The sequence below is a fragment of the Hibiscus syriacus genome, unplaced genomic scaffold (genome assembly GCF_006381635.1).
Source record: "Hibiscus syriacus cultivar Baekdansim isolate YM2019G1 unplaced genomic scaffold, ASM638163v2 tig00110602_pilon, whole genome shotgun sequence".
Taxonomy (NCBI): Eukaryota; Viridiplantae; Streptophyta; class Magnoliopsida; order Malvales; family Malvaceae; genus Hibiscus; species Hibiscus syriacus.
Genome location: NW_024062798.1, coordinates 2,117,913 through 2,144,421, shown reverse-complemented (window position 1 = coordinate 2,144,421; position 26,509 = coordinate 2,117,913). Strand labels below are relative to the sequence as shown.

The 26,509-nt window shown below is 35.4% G+C and overlaps 2 protein-coding genes and 1 pseudogene across 2 annotated transcripts; 2 read left to right on the top strand and 1 right to left on the bottom strand.

The window, feature by feature from the left end:
* The first annotated feature begins 3,538 nt into the window (after positions 1-3,538).
* Positions 3,539-5,706, top strand: LOC120135177. Its single transcript, XM_039151498.1, has 3 exons — positions 3,539-4,111; positions 4,193-4,341; positions 5,206-5,706. The coding sequence occupies exons 1-3, from the start codon at positions 3,539-3,541 to the stop codon at positions 5,453-5,455; spliced, it is 972 nt and encodes a 323-aa protein (XP_039007429.1). The 3' UTR covers positions 5,456-5,706.
* Positions 5,707-7,310: 1,604 nt separating this feature from the next.
* LOC120135176 lies at positions 7,311-8,962 on the top strand (annotated as a pseudogene).
* Positions 8,963-9,054: 92 nt separating this feature from the next.
* On the bottom strand, positions 9,055-10,037 carry LOC120135057 (MYB-like transcription factor EOBI). The gene is made up of 2 exons (XM_039151418.1): positions 9,685-10,037; positions 9,055-9,610 (listed from the first exon to the last, which is right to left on the bottom strand). Exons 1-2 carry the CDS (start codon positions 9,954-9,956, stop codon positions 9,070-9,072), a joined length of 813 nt encoding a protein of 270 aa, XP_039007349.1. The 5' UTR covers positions 9,957-10,037; the 3' UTR covers positions 9,055-9,069.
* Positions 10,038-26,509: the final 16,472 nt, after the last annotated feature.

Here is a 26,509-nt window from a genome sequence, read left to right as displayed (position 1 = left end):
AAGTTGTATTATGGAAGCTGCTGAGTTGGGTAACTGGTACTTAACTGTCAAGGCGGGATCATACTTCATTTGCGTGAATTACAAATAATAACAAAATTGCTTTAGGGGCTGAAACAGAATATATATTGGTTGGCGCGTTACGTCGTTAGGTACGGGGCATAACCGCCATTGTGCGCACATTCAGGGACAAGGCAGAAAGAAAATCAAACTTGCGGGGACTAAAGTTAAACTAAAATTTTTAAGAGGTTAAATTATTATTTTAATATCCAATTACGTTGCTCATCAGAAAAATAATATCCTCTTGCTAGGGATAATCACGTGTTCTTTGAGTTTCATGCGGGTGAATGTTGCATTCGTGATGAGGCATCAGGCGAAGTTATACTACGAGGCAATCAGCAAGGTGGCCTTTATACATTTGCGTTGGATAATAATAGTTTGAGTACTTGTAACAAACCAAAGGTGTTTTTCGGTGAATGTCTCTTGTAATACACTTGATCTGTGGCATAGGAGGTTAGGACACCCAGCTCTTCCTATTTTAAAGACTGTTTGTAAGACAATTGTTGTTGATATTTCGAATAATGCAAATCACACGTGTGTTGCTTGTTGTTTGGGTAAAAGTCACAAGTTACCCTTTATTGAGTCCGATACTATATATGATGTTCCATTCCAGCTTGTTTTCTCTGATCTCTGGGGCCCTGCACCTGAGCCCTCGACTGGAAATAGATATTACATTTCGTTTGTAGATGCGTGTACAAAATACACATGGGTTTATTTTTTGAAGGATAAGTCACAGGCACTTGTAGCTTTTCAAATGTTCCAAAGGATGGTTAAGACACAATTCTCTCTACCTATAAAAGCTGTGCAAAGTGACTGGGGAGGGGAGTACAGAAACTGGGCGAATGAATTAAACCAAGAAGGAGTTTTACATAGGGTCATGTGTCCTCACACGTCTGAGCAAAATTGGGTTGTAGAACGTAAGCATCGACACTTAGTAGAGATGGCGCTTGTGTTGTTAGCTCAAGCCTCCCTTCCAGTACATTTTTGGTCATATGCAGTAGCTACTGCAGCTCATCTTGTGAACAGATTGCCCACCAAAGTGCTCGACAACGTGTCACCATTCGAGAAGCTATTCGATAGGAAACCAGACTATAAATTGCTACGTGTGTTCGGTTGTAGGTGTTTCCCACACTTACGAGCGTTTCAACCACATAAGTTGATGCCACGATCCAGAGAATGCACGTTCTTGGGTTATAGCACTCAACATCGAGGTTTTTAGTGCATTGACCCCAATGGTCGAGTGTTTATTAGCAGGCATGTTAAATTTGATGAGTTTGTTTTCCATTTTGTAGAAAAAAAGACTACTACATGCTGTCATACTCAGCCTTCATCGAGATCAGCAACTCTTGAGATTGTTGCTAAGCATGACAAGCCATGTCTTCAAGAAAAACTGCCACAGCATGCATCTGCTAGTGACACTTCGCATGTAGATGCTGTGTTGAGTAAAGATAGTCACGACTCCTTGGTGGCGGGGGGCCGATCTGCCCGATAGTGATAATGTTCTCTTGCTGCCTACTGAAGGTTCCTCCTCAAGTGCTGGTTCGAGTAGTAGTGCTGAGAACAATGTCGATGTGCAGCCTGTCAATGAAGCCTCAGTTGAGTCTTCGGTTGATGTTGTTCCTGTTACCAACAATCATCCCATGCTTACACGTAGTAAATGTGGTATATTCAAACCGAAAGTGTTTGTTAGTGAGGTCGGTGGGACAATTCCTGCGGATGTCCATCAGGCTATGCAGTTGAGTAACTGGGCAGCTGCTGTGCAAGATGAACTAGCAGCCTTGCAACGAAATGGTACGTGGTCGTTGGTGACACTGCCAGCTGGACGAACAGCCGTTGCGTGCAAGTGGTTGTTCAAGTTAAAACAGAATCCGAATGGCACTGTCAATCGTTACAAGGCACGCCTTGTTGCAAAGGGTTTTACACAAGTTCCAGGGCAAGATTTTAAAGAGACCTTCAGTCCAGTAGTCAAGTTCCCAACGCTGAATGTTGTGTTGTCCCTTGCTGTCACAAACAGATGGCCCCTAAGGCATGTAGATGTGAACAATGCCTTCTTAAATGGTGATTTGAGTGAGGACATCTTCATGCAACATCCACCTGGATTTGAACGAACTGTTGCAGATGGCACTAAGCTTGTGTGCAAACTTCATAAGGCCCTTTATGGGTTACGCCAAGCACCAAGAAATTGGCACTCTAAGTTGAAGGACAGTCTGTTGCAAATAGGATTTTGGCCATCGAAAGCTGATGTTTCATTGTTCATCACTCGTGCCCATGGTGTATCAACATTCGTGCTTGTTTATGTCGATGACATCCTTGTTACTGGTGAGACTGTTGAGGAAGTTGAACGAGTGGTACAAATGCTTCGTGATAATTTTTCCTTAAAAGACCTTGGAGACCTAAAGTACTTTCTAGGTATTGAAGTTTAGAGATGTGCTGGTTCTCTAATGCTCACTCAAAAAAAATTTGTTTTAGAGTTGCTGGAGAAAACGAATATGTTAAAGGCCACACCAACTGCCACACCTATGACTGCCAATAACAAACTCTGCAGTGGTGAAGGTGAATTATTAGAGAATGCGAGAGAATTTCGAAGTATAGTAGGATCGTTGTTGTATGTTTGCCATACGAGGCCGGATGTAACCTACAGTGTGAGCAAGATAGCTCAATTCATGCATGCACCATGAGAGTGTCATATGCTGGCTGCAAAACGCATATTGCGTTATCTAACTGGAACGATTGAGTTTGGACTTGTGTTTTCACCATCCAAGGAAGCAATGCATGTAAAGGCTTTTGAAGATGCTGACTGGGGTGAATGTGTTGATGATCGACGATCCATGACAGGTTATTGTGTCTTCATTGGCAGCAACATGGTGTCGTGGGCTGCTAAGAAGAAAAAAGTGATTTCTAGATCGACCATGGAAGCTGAATATCGAAGCCTAGCTGATGCAGCAACAGAGGTTACATGGGTGGAAGCACTCCTAACTGATCTAGAAGTAAAACGAAAAGAATGCCCCATTATCTGGTGTGAAAACACCAGTGCAATTGCGTTGAGCGTCAATCCAACTCATCATGCGCAGTCAAAACATGTGGATTTGGATGTTCACTTTGTAAGGGAAAAGATTGCATCCAACCAGTTGTGCGTTAGCTATGTTCCTGCTACACATCAAACTGCTGATGGCCTAACAAAACCATTGGCTAAGACTACATTCACCACTTTTCGTGCGAGAGTTAATGTGATGCTGCTGAAAGGTGAAGAAGAGGAGAAAAAGTAGGGAGAATGTTGAGAGATCATGTGTAAAGAGTGCACATAATCAGTGTGCTCTCGAGTGTATGTGAGCAAAATCTCAGACTGTTAGTCTGTTAGTCAGTTAGGCGTGCTGTTATGCAGACGGTTTTCTTACTCTTGTAGCTATAAAAGCAGCCTTGCTCAGCTGTGTAAAGTGTGAATAATATACTGCAAATTTACATCTTATGTTGAGTTTCTAATATGGCTACTGTGTATTTTGGTAATTTAGAAACTGTTCCTTATACTAAGCGAAAGCATTTCGTGCTCTTGTCTAAAGAAATGGAGAAAAAGTTAGGGGAGTCCCAATTTGAGCAATTGAAATCTGGGTTTAAAGGTAAGATATTGCCTGCAATACACCCTGAAAGCGTTAGAGTTCGACTGATTGCCAAGAATATTATCGATTCATTGCAGAGAGGGTTGAGCCATGATCAGATATGGCGTGATTTGGAGTATGCATCGCCTGAGAGTTCACTCGAACATGATGCAACGGCGACATTGGGTGGGAGGGAAGAAGATTTGGGCATCACTTGGTCTCGTGAAGATGAGATTCTTGATGATAAATGGGTTCAACAAAGCAGGAAGGAAAGTCGAGAGAAAGGGTCGAGCTCGAAGCCGACTACTAATCATTTGGAAGGATTGAATTGGGAAGTTTTGGTCATCAATCAGCCTGATGTTAACGCTATGTGTTTGCCTGGTGGGAAGATTGTGGTCTTCACAGGGTTGCTTGAGCATTTCCGAACTGATTTCGAGATAGCTACCATACTTGGACATGAGGTATACATTGGTTATAAGTTCAGCTTGTTGTTTTTTGCTGGATTTGTCAGTGATATGTTATCATTGTGTTTGTCTGATTATGTTGCACATGCAGTGGCTCGACATATAGCTGAAACAGTAACAAAGAATCTGTGGTTTGCCATTCTGCAATTGATACTCTATCAGTTCATTATGCCTGATCTGGTCAACACAATGTCAGCACTTTTCTTTAGACTCCCCTTCTCTCGGAGGTATATTTATGTTTTCTATATTTGTTCTGTTTATGAGGGGAAAGTAACTTACACAATAACTATACAAATTTCTAACGCATAAAAATAATTAACAACATAATGGCTAATGCATGTGTGGTTGTGTACAGTTTGCGTATGTTATATGTGAATGTAGCATTGTACTTATATGCCATGTTTCTCGAGCTTAGGTGCGAGTGTTGGGTAAGGGTGTATGTTTGACATAGATATATTCGAAATTTTTCATGATTTCCATGTAATTGAGAGATCTTTGGAAGATCATATCCCTATACCTATGTTCAAATATGTGCTAAACTCTGATTCTTTAAGAAAAGTGAAAATTCCGAGAAACGTTTGATGCTAAAATGGAACCCCTAGTCCGCATGAACTTTTCAACTTATTTTTTAAATGTATGGTTCTTCCAATACTTGCATGCTGCATTTGCAATGCCATTAGGCTGTGGATGTACCATAAAAAAGTAACAGAGCAATGCCTTTGTGAATCCATTTAATGGAAACAAATTCTTTTCGGACTTGTTATATTCATGTTTGTTCGAGGAAATCAATTACTATGAAGTAGAATTTGAGAGTTTTACTTGTGATATTTTCTTCATTTTTAACTATTATCTTCATAGGTTGTAAGATCTTATGCTAGCCAGACTCAACTATCGGATTAGATATGTGTGTCACGTGGCTATATACCAAGTTCTTTCCTTAAAATTTTCCTATATTTGGAGGACCATACTTTTTTATATGCCCTTGTTAGACGGATATCCGTATTTGATACTCATACCCGAGTACAAGGTCCTTGTTAAATGCCATTCTCGTGTTCTTCTCAGTGCTTAACCCCTGCTATAATTTTTGACAGGATGGAACTTGAAGCAGATTACATTGGACTGTTGTTGCTCGCATCTGCCGGCTATGATCCTCGGATTGCTCCCAAAGTGTTTGAGAAAGTAGCTAAGGTTGCAAAGGAATCAACACTGCAAGATTATCTCTCGACACATCCTTCTGGAAAGAAAAGAGCTCAGTTGCTGGCTCAAGCTCAAGTAATGGAAGAAGCACTCGTGATTTACCGAGACGTAGTCGCAGGACGTGGTGTTGAGGGCTTTCTTTAGGATCACACCACGCCTCCGATACGCTTCTCTCAGACCACACACCCTGAAAGCTAGACCAGGCCATGGTTTAAGAGCTTAATAACTTCAACTTGTTACCTGCGTTCACCATTTTTCCAATTTTTGCTGGCTTTATTTCTGATCAATGCTTTCATGTCATGCGGATTTGGTTTCTTCTGGGTTAAGTTTGCTTTTGACCATGCCTTCTCCGGCAAGTGTAAATAAAATTGCAAACATGACAATGTTGTTTCTTTAACGAAGATTTATTTGGTAGATGGATCATATGTTTTCTCAAGTAAATTTTTGGGCTAATTAGGTTGTCTGAGTTTTAAGAGAAAATCATGGGCCAATTAGTCAGACGGGCTAAGTTTAAGAGGTAAAGGAGGATGGGTTTTTTGGCCCAATAGGGCAAACGGGTAATTTATTTGGCCCAATAAGACAAATTCGAGAGGAGACGAGCTCTATTATTTTTTTAATATTAAAATTTTAAAATTATTTTACAATTTATTTTTTAAAATAAATATTTTCTTAAAGGATTCATTATCTTGAGGTGATGAGTTCTGTTAAATAAATTAAAATAATAGCCCACGTGAGGCTTATTCATCAGAGACTAATAAAATAATATATCTAATGGAACTAGTGACCTTGATGAGAGGATTTCCTCCTCTCATTTGTCGTATTGGGCCAAATAAATTATTTGTTTGCCCTATTGAGCCAAAAAACCAAGAGGATGAGTATTTGAGTTCTAATTCGAGCTTATAAAATTGAAGTTTTTTTTTTAAAAAGAAGAAGTTGAGTTTGATTTGGGTCGGAGTTTTTAAAATATTAAGATTGAGTTAGATTTTAGAGTAAAAAGTAATTGATCCAAAAATATTAATATAATTGAATTTTATGGACTTAAAGATACATTTATAATATCATTCTATACATAATTTTTTAATTATATTAATATATTATCTAATAAAAAATGAAAATTTATATATATATATATATATATATATATTCAAATATATGAACTTTTACCTTAAGGGTGCGTTTGGATGGGGGTATGTGAGATTACTGGGGGAAATATTTTTTTCGGGAATATGATTCTCCCATTTGGATTGCAAAGATTCCCAACCCCCGATAATAAGCCATTCCCAACAATGGTATTTTGGGGCTTTCACCGGGAATGTGATTCCCTCAATCCTTTAGGTATTGTTACATTCCCGGTATTTTAGTATTTTGGACTAAAATGCCCTTAACATAATTTTTTTCTTCAAAAATATCATTCTTCTTCCGTTGAATAATTTTTTTACGAAGGTTAAATTGAAAATTTATTCTTAAACTATTTTAAATTTACAAAAAAATCCATAATTAGAATTTTATATGAAGTTCAGGGGTTAAAATAAAATTAAACCTATTTATCTTTTAAATTTTATAAAAAAATTATATAAATTTTATGAATTTATTTTTTTTAAATATAAATTAAAAATAATAAAATTATATATTTTCTATAATCTTTTATATAAATATTTTCATTTTAATATTTACAATTCAACTTGTTAAAAAATTGATATATAATAAAGACAAATTAGTAAAATATACATTTCAATAATCTTTTATTCCTTTAACCAAACACTGTAATCTTATATTTCTGCTAAACAAACCAAACACAACAATACAACATTCTCAGTAATATGTTAAGTAATGTTACATTCTAATAATCATATTCTCAGTAAAGCTTGATTTCTGATTGGACGACAGATTAAAAGATGTTATATTTGAGTCGAACTCAAATGGATAAAAATTTCGGCTCTCAACACTAATCAAGACAACGCCTTTAACATGTTTTCACTCTTGTGTGCACTCTCTCTTTGGTAAGCCATTTTCTGAGCTTGGGCAATGGGCATGGTGGAACCGAAATATTCAACGCTCAAAGCCACCATAACACGCTTAATCGAAGAGTTCAAGACTCTGAAACAGCTCAAACAAATACATGCCCAAATCATAACTTCTCCAAAGCTATCCAAAACCCATCAAGATTTTCTCATGACTCGCCTCCTCTTCGCTTCTGCTCTCTCAGAATCCGGCTCTCTTTGCTTTGCGACCAGGGTTTTCAAATTCATAAAGAACCCAACACTCTCCGTATATAACATCATGATTAGAGCTTACGCTTCCAAACCCGGCGACTCAGATAACAGCTACATTTTGAACCTTTACTTCTCTTCAAACAAATGCTTTTCAGTGGCATTTCGCCGGATTGCATTACGTTTCCTTTTATTATAAAGGAATGCGCCAGTAGGCTTGATAGCCGTGGAGGGCGTAGCATTCATGGGGAAGCTGTTAAAGATGGTTTTGTGACGTTTACGTTCAAAATTCGCTGCTAAATTTCTATTCCGAATGTGGGTTTTTAAACAGTGCCAGGAAGTTGTTTGATGAAATGCCGAAGTGGGATGTTGTTTCGTGGAATTCGATGATTATTGGGTACTTGAGAGGTGGGAATCTTGACATGGCATTGGAGCTGTTTAGACGTATGGAGAAGAGGAATATCATCACTTGGAATTCGATGATAACCGGTTTCGTTCAAGGTGTGAGGGGTTAAGAGGCCTTACAATTGTTCCATGAAATGCAGAATTCAAGTAATGATAATGTTAAACCGGATAAAATCACAATGGCGAGTTTACTTTCAGCATGTGCTTACCTTGGTGCAATTGATCATGGGAAATGGATACATGGTTACTTAAGGAGGAGTGGCGTAGAATGCGATGTGGTGGTCGGAACAGCATTGGTTGATATGTATGGTAAATGTGGTAGTGTGGAGAGGGCAAGTGAGGTCTTTAAAGAGATGCCTAAAAGGGATGCCCTGGCATGGACTGCTATGATTTCTGCATTTGCACATCATGGTTATAGTAAGGAGGCTTTCAACACCTTCGAGGAGATGGATGCCATGGGAGTGAAGCCTAACTATGTCACGTTTCTCGGGTTATTGTCAGCTTGTGTTCATTCCGGAATTGTAGAGAAAGGTCGCTGGTGTTTCAATATGATGAAACGTGTTTATTCAATAGAACCGCAACTTCACCACTATGCTTCCATGGTTGGCATCCTCATTCGAGCCGGTCGAAGAGGTAGAAGAGCTTATCAGAAGCATGCGAATGGAACCGGATGTGTTTATTTGGGGGGCATTACTCGGCGGCTGTCAGATTCATGGAAATTTAGAATTAGGAGAAAGGATAGCAAAGTATTTGATCGGTTTGGAACTGATGAACCATGCTTTTTATATCAACTTGTGTGATATATATGCCAAATCTGGTAGATTTGATGACGTGAAGAGAACTAGAGCCTTGATGAAAGCAAGAGGTATAAGAAAAGAAGCAGGTATTAGCCTGATTGAAGTTGATGGGCTCGTTCTCGAGTTCTCGGTTGAAGGATGTGGATGAGATAGTGGTGGTCTTAAATTTATTTAAGAATGAGATGAAGGGTGAAAGTACCCTGCATTACTATCATGGGGATATTGTTGGATTCAGGTAATTGATGACCGTTTATGGATTATTATTGGCTTTCTCCTCTTTTACATGTAAAAGCTTCATATAGCACTGCATTAAACCATAATGCTTTCTTCATATATGTTTTCCAATCTAATCCAACTCCCTAAACATCATCTCATCAATGTTCCATAAAGCATACCTCATCTCATCAGAGATCCAATTGCTTTCTTCATAGAGGCTACCGGCTGATGCAGAGTCCAGGCTGAAACCCTCCGTGTCATAGTCGCTGCTGCCAACGTTGCAAGTTTCGTTTACTATTTGACCATACATACTTGTACTTGTTAGGTCAGTTTGCTCTGGAATGTTGGTGAAATCTGTGGGACAAGTCACAGAACTCGAATTTTCAGAGGAATGGTTTGAGTTGCCTGGGATTCTGATTGTTGACAGCGAAGGGTCTATGCAGTTTAAAAATTCACACGGCACTGAGGTTTGGGAGCTCATCCCCTTCAGAGAAGAAGTCTGTTCCACTTTTTGAAGCAATCCCGGCATCCGTAAACATCGAACCGCTTCGAGGAAGCCCTTGCTGTTGTCGACATTGAGTCGGCGTGCCTGTTTTTGCACCCTTGTTCTCCAATAGTTCTTGATCTCATTGTCTGTTCTTCCCGGAAGATGTTGTGCGATCTTGGACCACCTAGGGAGAAATACAAGGCCATTAGTTAACAAAGGTAAACACCAAAAGGGACATCTACAACGAATCAAAATCACCTGTTTCCCCACTTGGAATGAAGTTCAAGAATTAGGAGCTGCTCTTGTGGAGTCAGGTTTCCACGTTTGATGTCGGGTTTTAAGTAATTCAGCCACCTCAATCTGCAACTTTTACCGGTTCTCTTAAGACCTGCACATTTGGCCAACACATTCCAACGACCTTCTCCATGACGAGTAATGTAATGGGTTAGGAGAGTGTCCTCTTCAAGGGTCCATGGCCCTCTTCTCAGCTCACTGTCCTCTTCCACAAGGATAGGAGGAGGCATAGCCATATGTAAGTGAGATGGGCACACTGAAATCTATACGCTTGGAGGAACTCGAACAAGGTTCAAACTACACCTAGAAGGTACAAAAACTTGAAGAACAAAGCATACACTGCAATTGGTTCATGAACCATTATATAGGTTCAAATTGAAGGAAATGGCTCTGAGCTGGACTAGTCCAAGTGTCTCGCTTATCTCCCCTTTGAACTTATTGCCCTTTGTTGGCTATCAGTCTTGTTCATCTTTTTACAAGGACATACATGATGATAAGACCTCAATGTTGGAGATGGTAGTTATGTCCTTGTAGACTCGATAATTTATGTATTCATTTAGTATTTTTTTATCTACCACAATTAGTTATTTTTTAGGTTTAAGGGATAATTTTATCATCGTAATAAACTCAAATTAGTAATTTTATCCATAATTTTTTATTGTATCAATTTAGTCCTTGACTTCGTTACATTACAATTAATCTTGTTCTTTGACCAACAATATTAGTGTGACATTATAAACTGTACATTAAGCCTCTCATCACATCATTATTCACATATAAATTATCACGTCAACATTATAGACTAGTTTTGTAATGGTCATTGACAGGTTTGTTGATTAAAAAAACAAGATTGATACAATTCAATGAATTTAAAAACTAAATTGTTAGATTAAAAAATATGAACAATAATACTGATATGAATTTAATATAATAATAAAAATACCTCTTAAGCCTTTTTTTTCTAAATACAAATAAAAACATGTTGTATATTTATGTATTCACATGTTATTAATATTTTTTAGTATCATGTTGTTCTCATATCATGATTTTGGTTATACTATTCATAGTATGTCATTATTGTATAATGATATTTGTATCATTTATCATCAAATCTAATTCATGGGGTTTAAAAGTCCACGACTGGATTGAAAACAACTTATGGCATCCAAAATGCTCAATAATTGATGGCAAGAAAGCTTTTGATTTGTACTTTGAAAAGAGCCCGTGATGAAGCATAAAGATGTACTTATTATTTCAAATTTGAGTTGATAATCTCTATTAGTGGCGAGGAAGACTTTTTTGTTATATGATATGTAAACGCTTGAAAGCTCATGTAACTTGTATAGATCTATATGGAGATGTCATCCTTTTACAATAAAATAATATCTGATACCAAGTACAAACGAAGTTGGTTCAAGTAGTAAGTAGTTTGAAATCACTTAAGCAATGTCTCATGTTCGAGTTTTTATGTATACAGAAAACCCCATCGAGAGACTCACCCACAAAAATTACCCAAGAGTAGTGTTGTTTCCAACATGGAGTAAGTGGAGATTAAGCATTGTGAGGTTATGGGATAGTTCTGCCGTACGACAACCTAGTATACGGCAAAGTAAAGACGCTACCGAAATGTTAATATTTTTTAACATTTTCGGTAAAGTGCTAAACATTATTTGTTCTACCGGAAATGTTAATTTCTCTACCTAATTTCCGGTAGAAAAATCGGTAAAAAAATAACATTTTAGGTAGCTCCAAATATTAACATTTTAGGTAGAAAAAATAATGTTTAAGTAGCGTTTTATCAAAAATATTAAAAAAATATTAATATTTTCAATAGCGTCTTTCTTTAACCGTATATTAGTTATGTCGTACCTTAGACATCCTAGGTTATGGATTGATGTGAAAACTCCAAAAGCATAAACATGTTGAAGCTGTGAAGCACTGAGCAACTTGGTTTATTTTCTGCTTTGACTTATGCAAATATATGATTTAACAGCTCAAATTCTGTGCCCCTAAAAGTCAATATCTCACTTCATGCACCGGTAATTACTAGCACCGACTTCAAAAGCAGCATCGCCATTTGTTTACGTTATACACTTAATTTGTACACATAATTTATTATATGTTAAGATTTTATAAAATATAGTTAGATCGACGTGAAATAGATTATAAAATCGAGATTTAACGTGGTTTGAATTCATCTCTATAACAAGGAGTTGTATAAATTATAAAAAATATTACACGTCTCCAAAATAATTCTTTTAAAAATTGTAAATGTTAAGACATGCATTATGCTTATAGAGAAAAAAATAGTCACAAAGATTTGAGTTATTATAATAAAATTAATTTCAATAACAATTAAAATTTGAGTTATTATGTAACAACTTCTCCTTTGTAAAGATATTATTTTCTAAAACCTTAATAAAATGGCGCACAATAATGGTTTTCTCTGGGTGCACGTTAGCAAATCTAATGAGATATGAGATTTTCGTTGTGTCTCCTATGACTTTCATCGATTTTTCTTTTTCTCTTATATTTGAGGGTTCTTTTTCTTTTCTTCATGAATGTTTCTGAGAAGTTGGATTGTTTGAGAGATGTTGTAACCCCTCAAATCCCTAGTTAGTAGTTTGGGTCAACCCGAGACACCTAAGTTGAGCCCAATAAACTTTTTTAAAATAATTGAACCAATGAGAGTTGGGATTGGGCTTAAGTTGGGCCTAATAGCTTATGTTTTGGTGATGATTTTAAATAGGAGTACAGAAAGAGGGACCAAAAGTTCCATTTACCCATAGCTTAAATAAAAAGATGGGAAACCCTTTTATATTGGGTAACCCGCACGAACCCCTCTCTCATCCTTCCCAAGCACTCTTCTTTTTCTCTTCATATTTCTTTATTCTTCTCCTCTCTAGGTTAAGGCTTAAAGGTGGAAGTTTTTGAATTTCTAAGGTTAGTTTGAGTCATCCAAGGTAAGAATATTAATCTTTCTCCTTCAAGCTATAAATTAAGACCCATATCTCAAGTTTTGGTAGTGGTTTCTTAAAATGAGTTTTTAGGAGGTTTAAGAGAATTAAGTTATTCTAGTTTATTTTGAGTGTATTCAAGTTATAGGGAGTGCTATTAACCTCAATTCAAGCATTTAATTATTTTGGTAATTCATATTTTTGCTTTGTTTAAAGAAAGAGGTTAGGGAGAGCTTTAAAGATAGAAGAAAAGAGAACATGGTAAATCGTAGCTTTTGATGTTATTTAACTTGTATGAAGCCCTTTTATAATCAATTCTTTCTTACATAAACTTATATTGGTCAATTTGAAGTGTTGGGATGGTTTTGTGAGGTTTTGAAGTGTTTAAACGTGTAAAAATGATAAGTTACAGAAGAGGTTTTGAAACCCCCTCTAGCTGGTTTCAAAACCATTTGTCCAGAATGTTAAATTTTATAAAGGTAGGGAGATTTCAAAACCCCATGTCTAGACCCCAAAATAAATGACGAGGTTTCAAAACCCTAGAGGTTGGTTTCGAAACCCTTGCTTGAAATTGGCCAAATAGGACTAGAATGGTACATGAATAGCCGTGGAATTATAATATTCTTCAAACTGGGTAAACTTCCAATAAAATGTTAAGTAAAAACAATAATAATGCTTAGATACATTAGAAACGAGATCAATTAGGGTGCCATAAAACTAACATTGTATGAATACTCGGAAAAATATCAGGATACCTGGGTTACTTTAGTAGGTGATTGTAGTATCGATGATTAGAATCAACCTGAATATCCTTAGGTAGTAATCAAGGCACTTTAAACTGACTAATTAGGGCCAAGGCCCGATACTCGCAAGGGGTGGGTTAGTCGAGGATGTTGGTCGATATAGAGTTTCAGGCCTCATATTCGGTAGACTAGAGGGGTATGTGAGCTCCGAGATGCAAAACCCTCAGTCACCCCATGATGTCTACTATAGAGTAGAGAGTGGGTCTATGAGTATACTCACTGATGTATTAGACTTGATAGCTTGAGCATTTATTGATATACTTTTAGTATGATATAGTTGTTAGTGTGGCACTGAGCTAGTTAACTCAGCGTTTGGAATGTGTTTCCTTACGCAGATTAGGTTGAGCATTCTAGAAAGCCTTTGAGTGACCGACGTCCAAACCAAGTGCAGATCAGAGTACGTCTCAAGTTTTTTAAAGGCATGCATATTTATAGACCATGTTGTAAAGTCGAGTCATAAATTCATTTAAAAGTTGGTCTGTATTGTTTTGAATGTTTATGTTTATTTTGGAAGCTTCCCATTGTAAAATTTTAAGTATTTTTATGGATAATTTCTTATAAAAATGTTTTTAAAATGGTCATTTTAAATTAAGAGAAATGGAGAAAAATTTGACCAGCCACTTTGGTGGTCCCGTATAGCATTCTAATCGATCGATTATGTGTCGTAATGGTTTAGGGTGTTACATTTAGTGGTATCAGTGTAACACCCAGAAAATCAAGTTAGTAGTTTAGGGTCTTATTGTTGGGGTTCAAGTAATTATATGAAGCCAATTTAAATCAATTGGGTCAAGGGTGAGAGGATTGGGCTTGTAGGAAGCCCACAAAGTGATGAAACTGGCATTTTTTATTTGGGCTTAAAAGAGGAAGGACCAAGGAAACAATTTTACTATTGTTTGAAAATAAGGCTGAATTTCATTTAAGAATGGTGATGTAAACGAGGGAAAAGCTTGAAAACTCTACCTCATTTTCTTCCCACCCTTTGTCTTATTCTTCCTCTCCCATTATTTGTCTTCTTCCTCTTGAGAGCTTCAAAGTTGGAAGCTTTAGTGTCTTGTAAAGTTCATTCGAGATATAGAAGGTAAGAAATGCAACCATCTTATTTAGAGCTTCAATTCAAGGTCACCATTGTAAGTTTTTGCTATGGTGGGAAAAAATGGATTTTCCAGAGGTTTTAGCTATATGACTTGGAAGTGATTCTGATTTGTTTCCAAGAGTTTATAGGTGTATCTCTAATCTTTTGAGACTTAAAATGAGATTGTAATCCTTTTGTTCTGCTTGGTTAGTGAGAGAAGATGGGGAGTGCTCAAAGGCTAAGAACAAAGACGAGTTGGTGCTTAGGTGATTCCTGGAGCTTTCTCCTATCAACTAGAGCTAAGGTAATACATGAACTCCTCTCTACCTCATGTAGGTCAAAAAACTATCATTTGCTTGCTTGATGAGTTTATGTGCTTAAAACTAGCTTTAATGGTAATATGTATGTTTGATGTTTATGTTGTGTTTCAATGGCTCATTTTGGTGTTAATAAACCCTATAAGACGTAATAAACACCTTTTAGCCCTTAGGAGGCTTATGAATGACCGTAGGATGTCATTTTTTTTGCCTAAATAGGGCACTCAGGTCCGTCAATATCAGTATCGTAAGAAAATCCATAAGAATAGTATCGATATTGTTCTTCGTGTAAGGAACAAAATTAGGCAAATTTAAGGGTAAGTATCAAACCCCTTCAAAGAGTATCGATACTCGGGGTTTGGTATCGATACTCGAGGAATGTTATCAATACTGACAACCATTTGTGGACTCCAGAAAATAATTTTGGTACTGATACTCATGGGAGTATCGATACCAAGTGGGAGTATCGATACTCTCCATCAGGGTGTCAATACTGGGATAAAAATTTAAACATCAAAGCTAAAAATGATATCGATACTAAGGCCAGTATCGATACCCTAAGGCCAATATCGATACTGGCAGGCTCAGTATCGATATTGAGAAACTCTTTTAGGCAGAAAAATTTATTGATTTCCTAAGGTTTAAAATGAGGTTTATGGGAGCATTGAGGGTTCTTAAATAAGACTATAAGTGATGATAGTAATTGAATCCTTTATGTACAATGACATTTAATGGTATGACATAAAACTAGTATTTAAGAATCGGGTAAACTTGAGCGATGAGGTTAAGGACAGAGGATTTCGAGTGCACCACCAGGAACACGCTCCCAACCACCACGAGCCAACATGCGAATCAAATAAATGACTCGAATGATGCTCATCAGTCATATTACATATATTATTTCATTTTTTATGTTTTGCATTGTTTGTGTCATTTATTCAGGCTTTCCATGACATTTACTTTTTGTAACATTTAGACAGACAAACAATTACCGAAACTTTGTACCTACCTATGTTGAAAAAATTGTTGATATCATTTTAATGCCGAGATTCTTAGGACTTAGAGATAATTTGAGATTGTCTTAATGATTCTTGTGATGCTTTAATTGTTTACCGAATGTCGTGTTTGGTTGATTTGTGGGTATTTTGGTGAATAATTAATTATCCTGCATGTTTTTGTTTAAGTTATATGTGAATTGTTAGAGGTGCTCAACTGGCTCTAGCCGAATAAATTGCCACAACAACTTTTTAGCACTAGAACACTCAACTGCTAAAGAAAATTTGGTATGCTTAGTGAATACTAAGTAGGAAAGATACTGTGAATAACATTAGTGAATGAAAGTCTTCAAGAGATGACTCTACCTAAAAGGCTAGAGGGTCTGTTGCTGACACCATCTTACTACTCAAGTACTTGTAGGCAGTTGTGATAAGTTGAAGCTATAGTTAAGCTAATTAATTGTTGTGACATCTTTTGCCTTATTGATTTATTTGATAATTATGATATTCTCTACAAATACCATAGTGGTGAACCTTCTTGACTAAGAGCACACACTTACACGAGTATCATAGGTTGAATTGAGTTAATCTCTTGTTGTCTTGAGGATTAAAGGCGATAGAAAGAAAATTGCTAAGGTTTTGAGGTAAAAAGTGCAAAGCAAGGGTAAGAGTGATGTTATCTAATTGTTGTGAAAAAGTGGACGTCATGCATTGCTTGAGGACAAATAATAGTTTGAGTTTGGGGGTGTGTTAAGCGTATAAAAGTACTAAATTTTCTACCATTTTACCTATAATTATTGCTAGATTTAGTTTTGATCTAGTTGCATTATTAGTTATTCATGGATGATTTCGTAGTTTCCTTTACAATTAACTTTGATATTGCATTTTGGTTGGTTTTTATGGAAAAGATATTGTTGGTGTGTGTTAATTGCTGCAGTTTAGGAATTTCCCTAGCAAGTAGAAAATTTCTTGTCATTTGAAGATAATCATGGCACAAGGGGATAAGTCCTAAAAAGTTGGGATATTCACGTAGAAATTAAGGACAGAATGAAGTCTTATTTGCAAAGGATTTGAAGATAAAGATAATTTAATTCCTCTTTTATTAAAAGAGATTATTTCTTCTTTTATTATAAGAGATTTATTAGCTCTTTTAGTCTAATTAAAACTCTCCTTCAACAAGAATAAAACAAACCTAATATACTCCTATAAAAGAAGACTAGGATGCAACAAAAGAGGAGGGAAGAGCACAAGAGAGAGAAAGAAACTGGCACATATCATTTTCTTTTTTTCTTCTTTATTTATATTTTCATGTTGTTGAGAAATCTTTATCTTGTAATCTTTTTGCACCCAACCATGAAATAATTTTAATTGGCTTGGGTTATTGGGTTTTTTTGTGGTTGTGAAAACTCTTGGATTTGTTTAAGTTCTTGATTGCGATTTGAATTCAAAGTTTGTTCATTCTTAGTTCTTTAATTGATTTCGAGTGAATTGGGAGAGGATCTCGAGAATTATCCATTTATCTAATATCGAGAGAGTTAGATTCAAGAAACGAATGAGCATGATCTTGATTTGAATGAACATTAGTGAAGGTTAATCCATCTTAAGGATAAGATTTGGATTTCAATGCCTAAAAAGAGCGCAAGATCGATTGTTGTTCACCCATGGTTAACGCATGGATGTATCACCATAACATGCACAATTGACCAGTCCTTTGGGTTAAGGATAACAAGAAGACATTGAAGAACGTTTTACCGAGATTTGAAGGAGTAAACCAAGTTGCTACGACAATTGAATCATTTTTAGTTGCCAAGGCAATCGAGTTGCCTTGACAATCAATTACCCAAACTATCCAAACAATTGTCACACCACACTTCCCGATAAACCAACATGCTCTCTCACTTGATATTAATCTATTTTTATTTACTTGCTTATTTATTTTATTTGTTTATTCATACTCATACTATTACCAATTTATTTCTTTTACACTGCAAGAAGTTAGAATACAGAGTTTCACTAATCCCTGTTGAGAAGATATATTTTCTATATTATAACTTGCGACGTGTACATTTACACCAATTGTGAAGCACTTAAATTACGAAACAAAGGGTTTGATGTTTTCTGTGTTAAAGATTTTTTTACCAATCTTTGTCTATTGTTGGTGAGGTTGGTGGGCACAGGGTTATTACTACTACAATTTATGGCAAGTAAGCTAAGGTTTTTTCTAGGTTTGATAAATTCAATGTGGATTTTTCCTGTTTTATGGAAGCTTGGGTTAAAAGTGATAAAGTTGCTAGGATGATTGCTAATTTTTCTGTTGAGTGGGAGTGTTGTTCTAATTATTATTGTATTGACAATGGGAGGTTGTGGATTTTCTAGAGGAAGGGTTTGATGTTTTCTGTGTTGAAGATTTTTTTACCAATCTTTGTTTATTGTTGGTGAGGTTGGTGGTCATAGAGTTATTATTACTGTAGTTTATGGAAATAATAATGGGGTTGGTAGAATGAATCTTTGGAGACAATTGTTAGATATGGAATATTTGGTTGGGTTGTATCCTTTGTTGATACATGCACCAGAGTCCAGAATACATGCTTCTTTGGACTAATATTTCTACTCGAACCTATTAGAAGAACAAAGTCTCGAAGATTCAAAGCATATCTATTCGGTAAGAATAATGTGAATGAATCATTAAACGATTCTAATGTTGCTCCCTTTAATGTTTCAGATTCGAGGTTGAATGTTTTTGAAGAAAGGGAGGATGATACATGCATCACAAGGCTCACATCAAAGGAAGAAGTAATAACTCTTCCAAATGATCCACTCGTCCAAGCATTGGAAAAGAAGACCAGAACAATAGCAGACTTGAGACGACTTTTTGAATGGGATCCTGATCTTATTTGGTCAACATGTCTTCTGGACATACAACCGTCTATCTCTTATATTTTCAACGGCTCTTTAATCGTATCAATCTGATATCGGGAACTCAAGATATGACCATTTTATTGAAGATGGTGCATGCAGGAAATCCTATACGGGATTAATACGTTATTTTGTAAATATTACGAATTTTCAATATTTATATTGATTATTTGTAATATAATTTAATATAGGATGATTAATTATCTTTTAGGATCAGATTTATTATTTTATTAGGAATTAAGGTTGGGTTAAAACAATATTTTTAGTTATTATTATTTTATTAGGAATTAGAGTTAAAACATGTTTAGTTTATTATTATTTTATTCTTTAGTTATTTAGGACCTTTAGAATTCAGCCCCTATATAAAGGAGGCTTCATTCAATTTTGTAATTCAGATTTCTTTGATTAATAATACAACGAGAGTTCGTTTTTGCAAGTGTTGATTGCCTTGTGCCTTCGAAGCTTCTTCTCCTGGAGTTCTTTCAAGTTCTTGTGAGGGAGATTAATCTTCACACTCCAATTTGCCTTTTCATCGCGACTAGGAGGGTTGGTTAGAGCCATTTATCGTGTTTGCCTTTTCATTGTGACTAGGAGGGCTCGATAGGACACTTATCCATCTATTTTTCCACAAATCCATCCGCACCATCAATCATCTTTACCGTTCACCTTCATAAGGGAGATCTTTTGATTTCTTTATTATCTTATTTCATCTTTCATTTATTTATCTTTTGTTTATTTTATTCTAATCGTGTTGTCTTGATTCCAGCACATAAAAGAAACCCTAAACAATCTTAACGACTGCCGCCACCTTCCCATATTCATCACCTTTGTTCTTCATCGAGTCTAGAGCTTTCTAGGTTTGATTCTTCAACAAGAGCAATGTTCATTAACCCGCCACCGCTTCCTTATCATTTGTTGATAGGGGACTTCAATGTAGTTGTTAGGGGACTTCAATGTAGTTGTTAATGCAGAGGAAACTTCTGATTTTGAGGTGGTGGGTCCTTATAGATCTACTGACATGGAGGAGTTTAAGTTTTGTATTAATAATTTGGAGGTTTTGGACCATCCTTATGTTGCGCCTTTATTCACTTATTCTAAAAATCAGGATAGGATTTTTTTAGCTCAGAAATTAGAGAGAATGCTAATTAATTCCCAATGGCTTGTGGATTTCCTTGATTCGTTTGTTGAATTCAAGGCTAAGGGAATGTCAGACTACAATCCTGCTCTGGTTTGTTTTAGGAAGGATAATCAGATTGATAGGTTGAAACCTTTTAAGTTGTTCAATTGTTGGGATACTTACGAAAAGTTCAAAGATGTTGTGAGTGATATTTGGCAATGTATGTGCATGGAAGTGCTATGCATTATTTGTTTATTAAGCTGAGGCTTAATAGGATTTATTTGGGTGACATTTTTGTGAGAGCCAAAGCTAAAAGGGATCAACTTGAGCAGGTACAGTTGCTTAATTTTTTGAATGCTGGTAGTAGGAATTTAGTTGAGGAGAGAATTATTCAGGAAGATCTTAGGGAGTTGGAGGTGGCTAAAGATTCTTTTTATAAACAAAAAGTGAAGGTGTACTAGATTCACAAAGGCGATAAAAGTAATAAGTTCTTTTACTTCACTGTGCTGAGGAAGAGGAAGAAAAATATTTTTAGGCTCCTCTATGCTGAGAATGATGCTCGGTTGGAAAACTTTGATGAGACGGCTGATGAGATGGTGAGATTTTATATTGACCTCCTTGGTTCGGAGAATACTAGTGTTAGGAGATGTTCTGTGGATCTCCTTAAGGGACTGTTGAGTTATTACCTGCCTCAGGATGTTGAGGATGCTTTTATAAGGGTGGTTTCCATGGAGAAAATCAAGTATGCCTTGTTTAAGCAAGTGAATAAGAAGAGCCCAGAGATCAATTATTATACTGCCTTCTTTTTCAAGGCTGCATGGGACATAATGAAAAATGATTTTGTGGATACTATTAAGGATTTTTTTTCTATTCTAGTTTGTTTCTCCCTGTCTTAAATGTTACCTCAATTGTTTTGGTGCCTAATATTCCTAATGCAAGCATGGCCAGAGATTTTCATCCTATCTCGTACTGCTCAGTGGTATACAAAACCATTTCTAGTATTCTAGTGAGTAAGTTGGTGGTTTACTTCCCTGGTATAATCTTGCCTAATCAATCTGCCTTTATTAAAGAGCGTAGTATTTTGGATAATACCATGCTTGCTCAAGAACTTGTGAAAGGCTATTCTCGGAGTTCCCTCTCTCCTAGATGTGTACTTAAGATTGATCTAAGGAAGGCTTTTGACTCGTTTACTTGGAAGTTTTTTTTATGAACATTCTTGATGCTCTAGGTCTTTCTAAGGTATTTAGGGGGTGGATTAGAGGATGTATTGTTGGTGCTCTATATTCTATTGCTTTTAATGGTAGTTTGGTAGGCTACTTTAAAGGGAGAAGAGGGATAAGACAAGGTAACCCTCTGTCACCCTATCTTCTGCCATGGTACTAAAGATTTTGTGTTGGGGGTGTTAGTGTTCTATAGCAGTTTTATGAGATGTTTGGTTTGCATCTTAATACAAGGAAGTTAGAATTGTTTGCTTGTGGGATGTATGAGGATATATTGGTTGGTGTTCAAGCTACTACAGGTTTTAAGCTAGGCAGACTCCCTGTGACGTACCTAAGTGTCCCTTTAGTTACGAAGAAACTGGCTGTGAATGATTGTTTGCTTTTAATAGATAAGATTAGGGATATGTTGGGGTTGTGGTCTAAGAGAAGATTGAGTTATGGGGTAGGTTGTAGTTAGTTAAGGTTGTTTTATTTAGTATTACTGGGTTTTAGTATAGGTAGTTGATTTTGCCCAAGTGAGTGATTCATAAATTGAATAGCTTTGTATGCGATTTTCCTAGAAAGTGGATGACTTGCTTGCTAGGGGAGCAAGGGTTAAATGGCATCAAGTCAGTGGGCTGAAGTCTGACGGTGGCTTAGGTCTGAAGAGTTTGGCCTATTGGAATAGGGCTTGTTGTTTTCTTTTGATCAAGAGTCTGTTGGCATGTGAAGGTTCCCTCTGGATAGCTTGGGTTGGAGAATATGTTTTAAAAGGGGAAGACTTTTGGTCTGTGAGTTGTAAGCCTCGTTATAGCTTGTTGATAAGAAAGCTTCTAAAGCTTAGGAATGAGGTTGTCAGCTTGTTTTCTAATATGCTAGATTGGGGGAGGTAAATTGTGGATGGATTTGGGAGCGAATTTGGGATAAGAGAGACAAGTTTCAGTGGGATGAGCTTATTTAGCTTGTCTGCCTATTTGGTTCTTGTACAGCTCTACTGCTTTCTTTTGGATATAATAGAATTGACTTATTAAAAAAAAATTAAATTAAGGCATTAAGCAAGCAATTGTGTAGGTTCCAAAAAGCACTTAATCCAGCAAACGAGTTTTGAAAGCCCAACTAGAGCGGAGAAAGTAATTGAGTTGGGCAATCAGCTGGTGAACTTCAAATGGGCTGAAACACTAATATTATAATCCCCGATACTCGTATTTTCAAAAGGGTTTAAATTCAAGTAGCTGGTGAGCATCTAGTGATGAACTGCTGCTCAATCAACGTTATTATTTGTGGATAGGCAGTCAAAATCCATATTATTAGCACATAGCCAATTGTGTTGATTATTAACTCTATTTTATCATCTTTGGTTCTTGAAAATGATATAAATTTCAATATATAATCTATTAAATCAATTTTTCTCGAATTTTTTTTATTAATTTAAACTGATCATTTCACACAATGTGAATCGATTAATAAAAAAGTAAAAAGTTTTACATCGTTATGATTATAAAATTACTGAAACACATTCATCACATGTAAAAAATGATTCTTTGCCCTACGTTTTCGACAACTCAGCTAGCAACAATAGCCGAGAGACAAAGAAATGACTTGACATTATCTTTTATCTTATTTTTTTTATATGTGACGCAAATGACAAGGAAACGAATGCACGAAACAGTTAATAATACATAATATAATATATATGGACTATGAATGTTAAATCAATAATATTTATTTAATATAAGAATCTATTAATTTATTTATTTTTGATCGAAATTATATACTACCATTCATAATTAGGGAAGGTAATTAACATAAATTCGATGGATTCAGATTCGATTCGATCCGATAGGATCGGACTGCTTAAAAAATATTTGGGTTCAAGTTTGGTCGGATCGGTTTTCTTAAGGAGTGAGGTCGTATTGGGTCGGGTTCGGGTGTAGGGTAAAAAACTCCGACCCGACCCAACCGACCGACCTGATGATATTATTGTACTTTTTTTTATAAAAAAATATTATTTTTTAATTAAATCCTTAATTTATATGGAGTCGGGTTGAATTTATATTCTAAAAATCAGATCGGATCAGAGTCGGGTGATGAATATAAAATTTTCAAGTCGGATCGAATGTAAAGTATAAAAATTTCGGGTTGAATTGACAAAAAAAACTCGATTCTAATCCAACCCCTTTCCACCCCTATTCATAATAGAAGCAAAAAATCAAGTTATCATCCTCGATAATTTAATCAGATATATTTATATAATTTTGTAAAATTTTAGAGTAAACATCATCAATAAAAGAGACATAAGATATTTAATTTTAAATAATTCCTTTTTATTAGTATAAAAATACTATTTTTTAAATTTAAATATTTTATTATTTAATTTGAATTTGGGTCCATTGATTTATACTCCTATGTCACCGGTGCTTTGAAATTAAATACAAGAGATCTCAAATCTTGTTGTGAGTGATGTGGCCATTATACTGTTGGTATAACGGCTTTATTTATTTTATTTTTAGTTCAACCACACCAAACCCATGGAAAATCAACAGACCTTTTTTTTTTTCTTTCACTTCTTCCTTGCATTTTTGTAAGAAGAAAAACAAAAGATTTTACATAGAATGAGTCGAAATTAGCACGTGATAATTAATTAATTAATTAATTAATTACTATTCTAAATTATAAACAATATGTTTTCCTTTTTCAAGTGATTTTTTACTGTGTTTTTTGTCGTCTCACTTCTGCACAAAAGAGCAATTTTGATGTTGATTTTTTACTATTTGATTATAGGGTAAACTATTAATTTAGTCACCCAACTATCACTTTGGTTCCATTTGATCATCAAATTATTTTTTAAAAATCATTGCTAATGTTATATTTTGTTTTCATTTCGGTCACCATCGTTAAAAAAATAACGATGATGCTAATATGTCAGCGTAAGATAATGTCATGTCAGTGATTCTGCTAATTTTTTAATAACATGTGACCAAAATGAAATCAAAACATAACATTAGTGATGATTTAAAAAAATAATTGAGTAGTCAAATGAAACCAGAGTGATAATTGAATGATTAAATACATAGATTACCCTTAATTATATTACTAAATTATATTTAGACACTTGAACAACTTTTCAAAAGTATACATTGAGACGAATATGTCAACACAAAATTGTAAAAATTTTGACCATTTTTATTATTATTTGTTGTTTTCATGGATGTACCTACACGGAGGCAGTCGCCCATTTAAAAATTTAAAATTATCATATATTTTAGATTTTTTATGTATTTTCTATTGAAAATTTGTTTTCACCTCTTAGAATTTTATAAGTTTAAGTTCGTGCCACTAACATAAAATTATACGTTCGTCCCGAATTGCTTTTATGTTTTCTGTAGAGTAATAATGTTTTAGGTTTAATTCTGCCTCTAGCCCCTATAGTCTTTTGATTTTAAAAATTCAGTTTCATATTTTAGAGATATACACATGTTAAAAAATCCTTCTATCTTAAACTGCTAACTTTGGAGGTTCAACATTTGATCTAATTGTGAATTATATATAAAGAAATAATATTTAATATTTAATTTATCAAATAAATATGGATGTTTAATTGTCGATGTCATGCAAGATACACACTGTATTTGTACCCTATATGCTTGATTTAAAACTTAATCATATAAATTGCCTTTAACATGAGGGAATAGTTAAAGGTAATAAAATAAAGTACTCTCTTTCAAACTTTTGGAACAAGTAAAGAATTGCAAACAGTGACAGCTAAATTGTATATTATTATTTAAATTGAGACCGCCGAGAATGCAAGAACTTCCGACTTAGTTACCCAAACATTACTATTATTTTTGGGTAAACTACATCATATATCATTTAACTTTAGGAAATGTATCATTTATATTATTGAACTTTCAATATCTCCAATTATTACACTAAACATTGGTTTTGACATCAATTATATCACTGTACTGTTGAATTTTAATGACACAATGTCACCCCTAAAGTTAAGTGCCTAAATCGATGTAGTTTTAGGCATCAATAGCCGCATTAAAAAATATTGTTTGTCCATGTCACCAAATTGTTCGGATTTTAACGACTCAATGGTATAATTGAAGTCAAACCCAAAGTTTAGCTCTATAATTAGAGAAATTAAAAGTTCAAAGGTATTGTAACGCCCCAAATTCCAGGCTTGTAGTTTCGGGTCTACCCAAGAGGTAAGTGGACCCCGCAGAATTTATAATCCAAGTCGTTTGACTTAATTGGTTTAGATTTAAGCCCAATTAACCATAAAAAGGGGATTTGTGAATTTCATAAATATGAGGAATAACCTTTAGTGTAATTTTCCCATTTTGGAAAGATGAAGACTTTTTATCTTTTTCATCTCCATTTTCTCTTCATTTTTCCTATCTTCCCATTTTCTCTTCCTCCCTCCTCTCAAAGTTTCTTAGAAAAGGTAAGCTCATGAGAACATTTCAAGTTTTATTTTCATTCTTAACCCTTCAAGCAGCATGGATTTAACCATTCAAGCCATGGGTTATTTGTTTGTAAGAGAAAGTTGAGGGTTTTATCATCCAAGCTATGGTGGGGGTGATTTCTAGCTAAATGAGCTCAATATTAGGATTCAATCAGTAAGTTAGTGTATTTCTAATCATTTGGAGTATTTAAATTCCATAAATTACAAGTTTTTGCTAAAGATTTGAGTAGTTGAGCATATTAGGATTTTAAACTTGATTTCAAGATCAAATCACGTTGTAGGTGTTAAAAATGTGTTTTTAAGACCCTAAATAACTTACTAAAGGTTCAAAAAAATTTAGAAACTAATCCAAGACGTTTAGGATGATTTTAGGTGTTTTTTTTAGCATAAAATAACCATTTTGGAGTTTCATTATCGAGACCGGTTAAGCAATATCGAGCCCGAGGTGATTCGGGGGAAAATTAAGGTTTTCAGGAAAAAAATATCAATACTGCAATGGGGGTATCAATATTGCCTATTAAGTCTCGATATTGAGAGTGATGGTCTCGAGATCGAGCCCCAATTTTAGCAGCAAAATGCAATTTCGGTATAAATACTCATTTGGGTATCGATACTTGACCCTAGGGTATCGATACTACGAGTAAAGTATCAATACTACTCACTTGGGATGGTCATATTTGACACGGTTAAGGCCAGTAAGGACTACAGACGACCCATAATAGTAAGACTTAGTTTGTGAAGGACATGAATGACCAAACGTATCTAAAACACTCGTAGGAGTAAGTTACATCGGGTGTAACCATATTAAGCATAATACGCCAAAGTATCTTCAATCAAGGATGTATACAAATAGTTGGGATCGAGGATCATTACAGAAGATATCCGATATACGGCATGAAGAATATGACAGATTCAGTATTGACGAAGAATGTGGTGCTTCGA

What these genes read in the sequence shown, in the direction of transcription:
- LOC120135177 (XM_039151498.1), top strand. Translation starts at nt 3,539, where the DNA reads ATGGCTACTGTGTATTTTGGTAATTTAGAAACTGTTCCTTATACTAAG. An exon ending in CTACCATACTTGGACATGAG is followed by an intron (nt 4,112 to 4,192) that starts GTATACATTGGT and finishes TTGTCTGATTAT; the next exon opens with GTTGCACATGCAGTGGCTCG. An exon ending in AGACTCCCCTTCTCTCGGAG is followed by an intron (nt 4,342 to 5,205) that starts GTATATTTATGT and finishes AATTTTTGACAG; the next exon opens with GATGGAACTTGAAGCAGATT.
- LOC120135057 (XM_039151418.1), bottom strand. Translation starts at nt 9,956, where the DNA reads ATGGCTATGCCTCCTCCTATCCTTGTGGAAGAGGACAGTGAGCTGAGA. An exon ending in CATTCCAAGTGGGGAAACAG is followed by an intron (nt 9,611 to 9,684) that starts GTGATTTTGATT and finishes ATTTCTCCCTAG; the next exon opens with GTGGTCCAAGATCGCACAAC.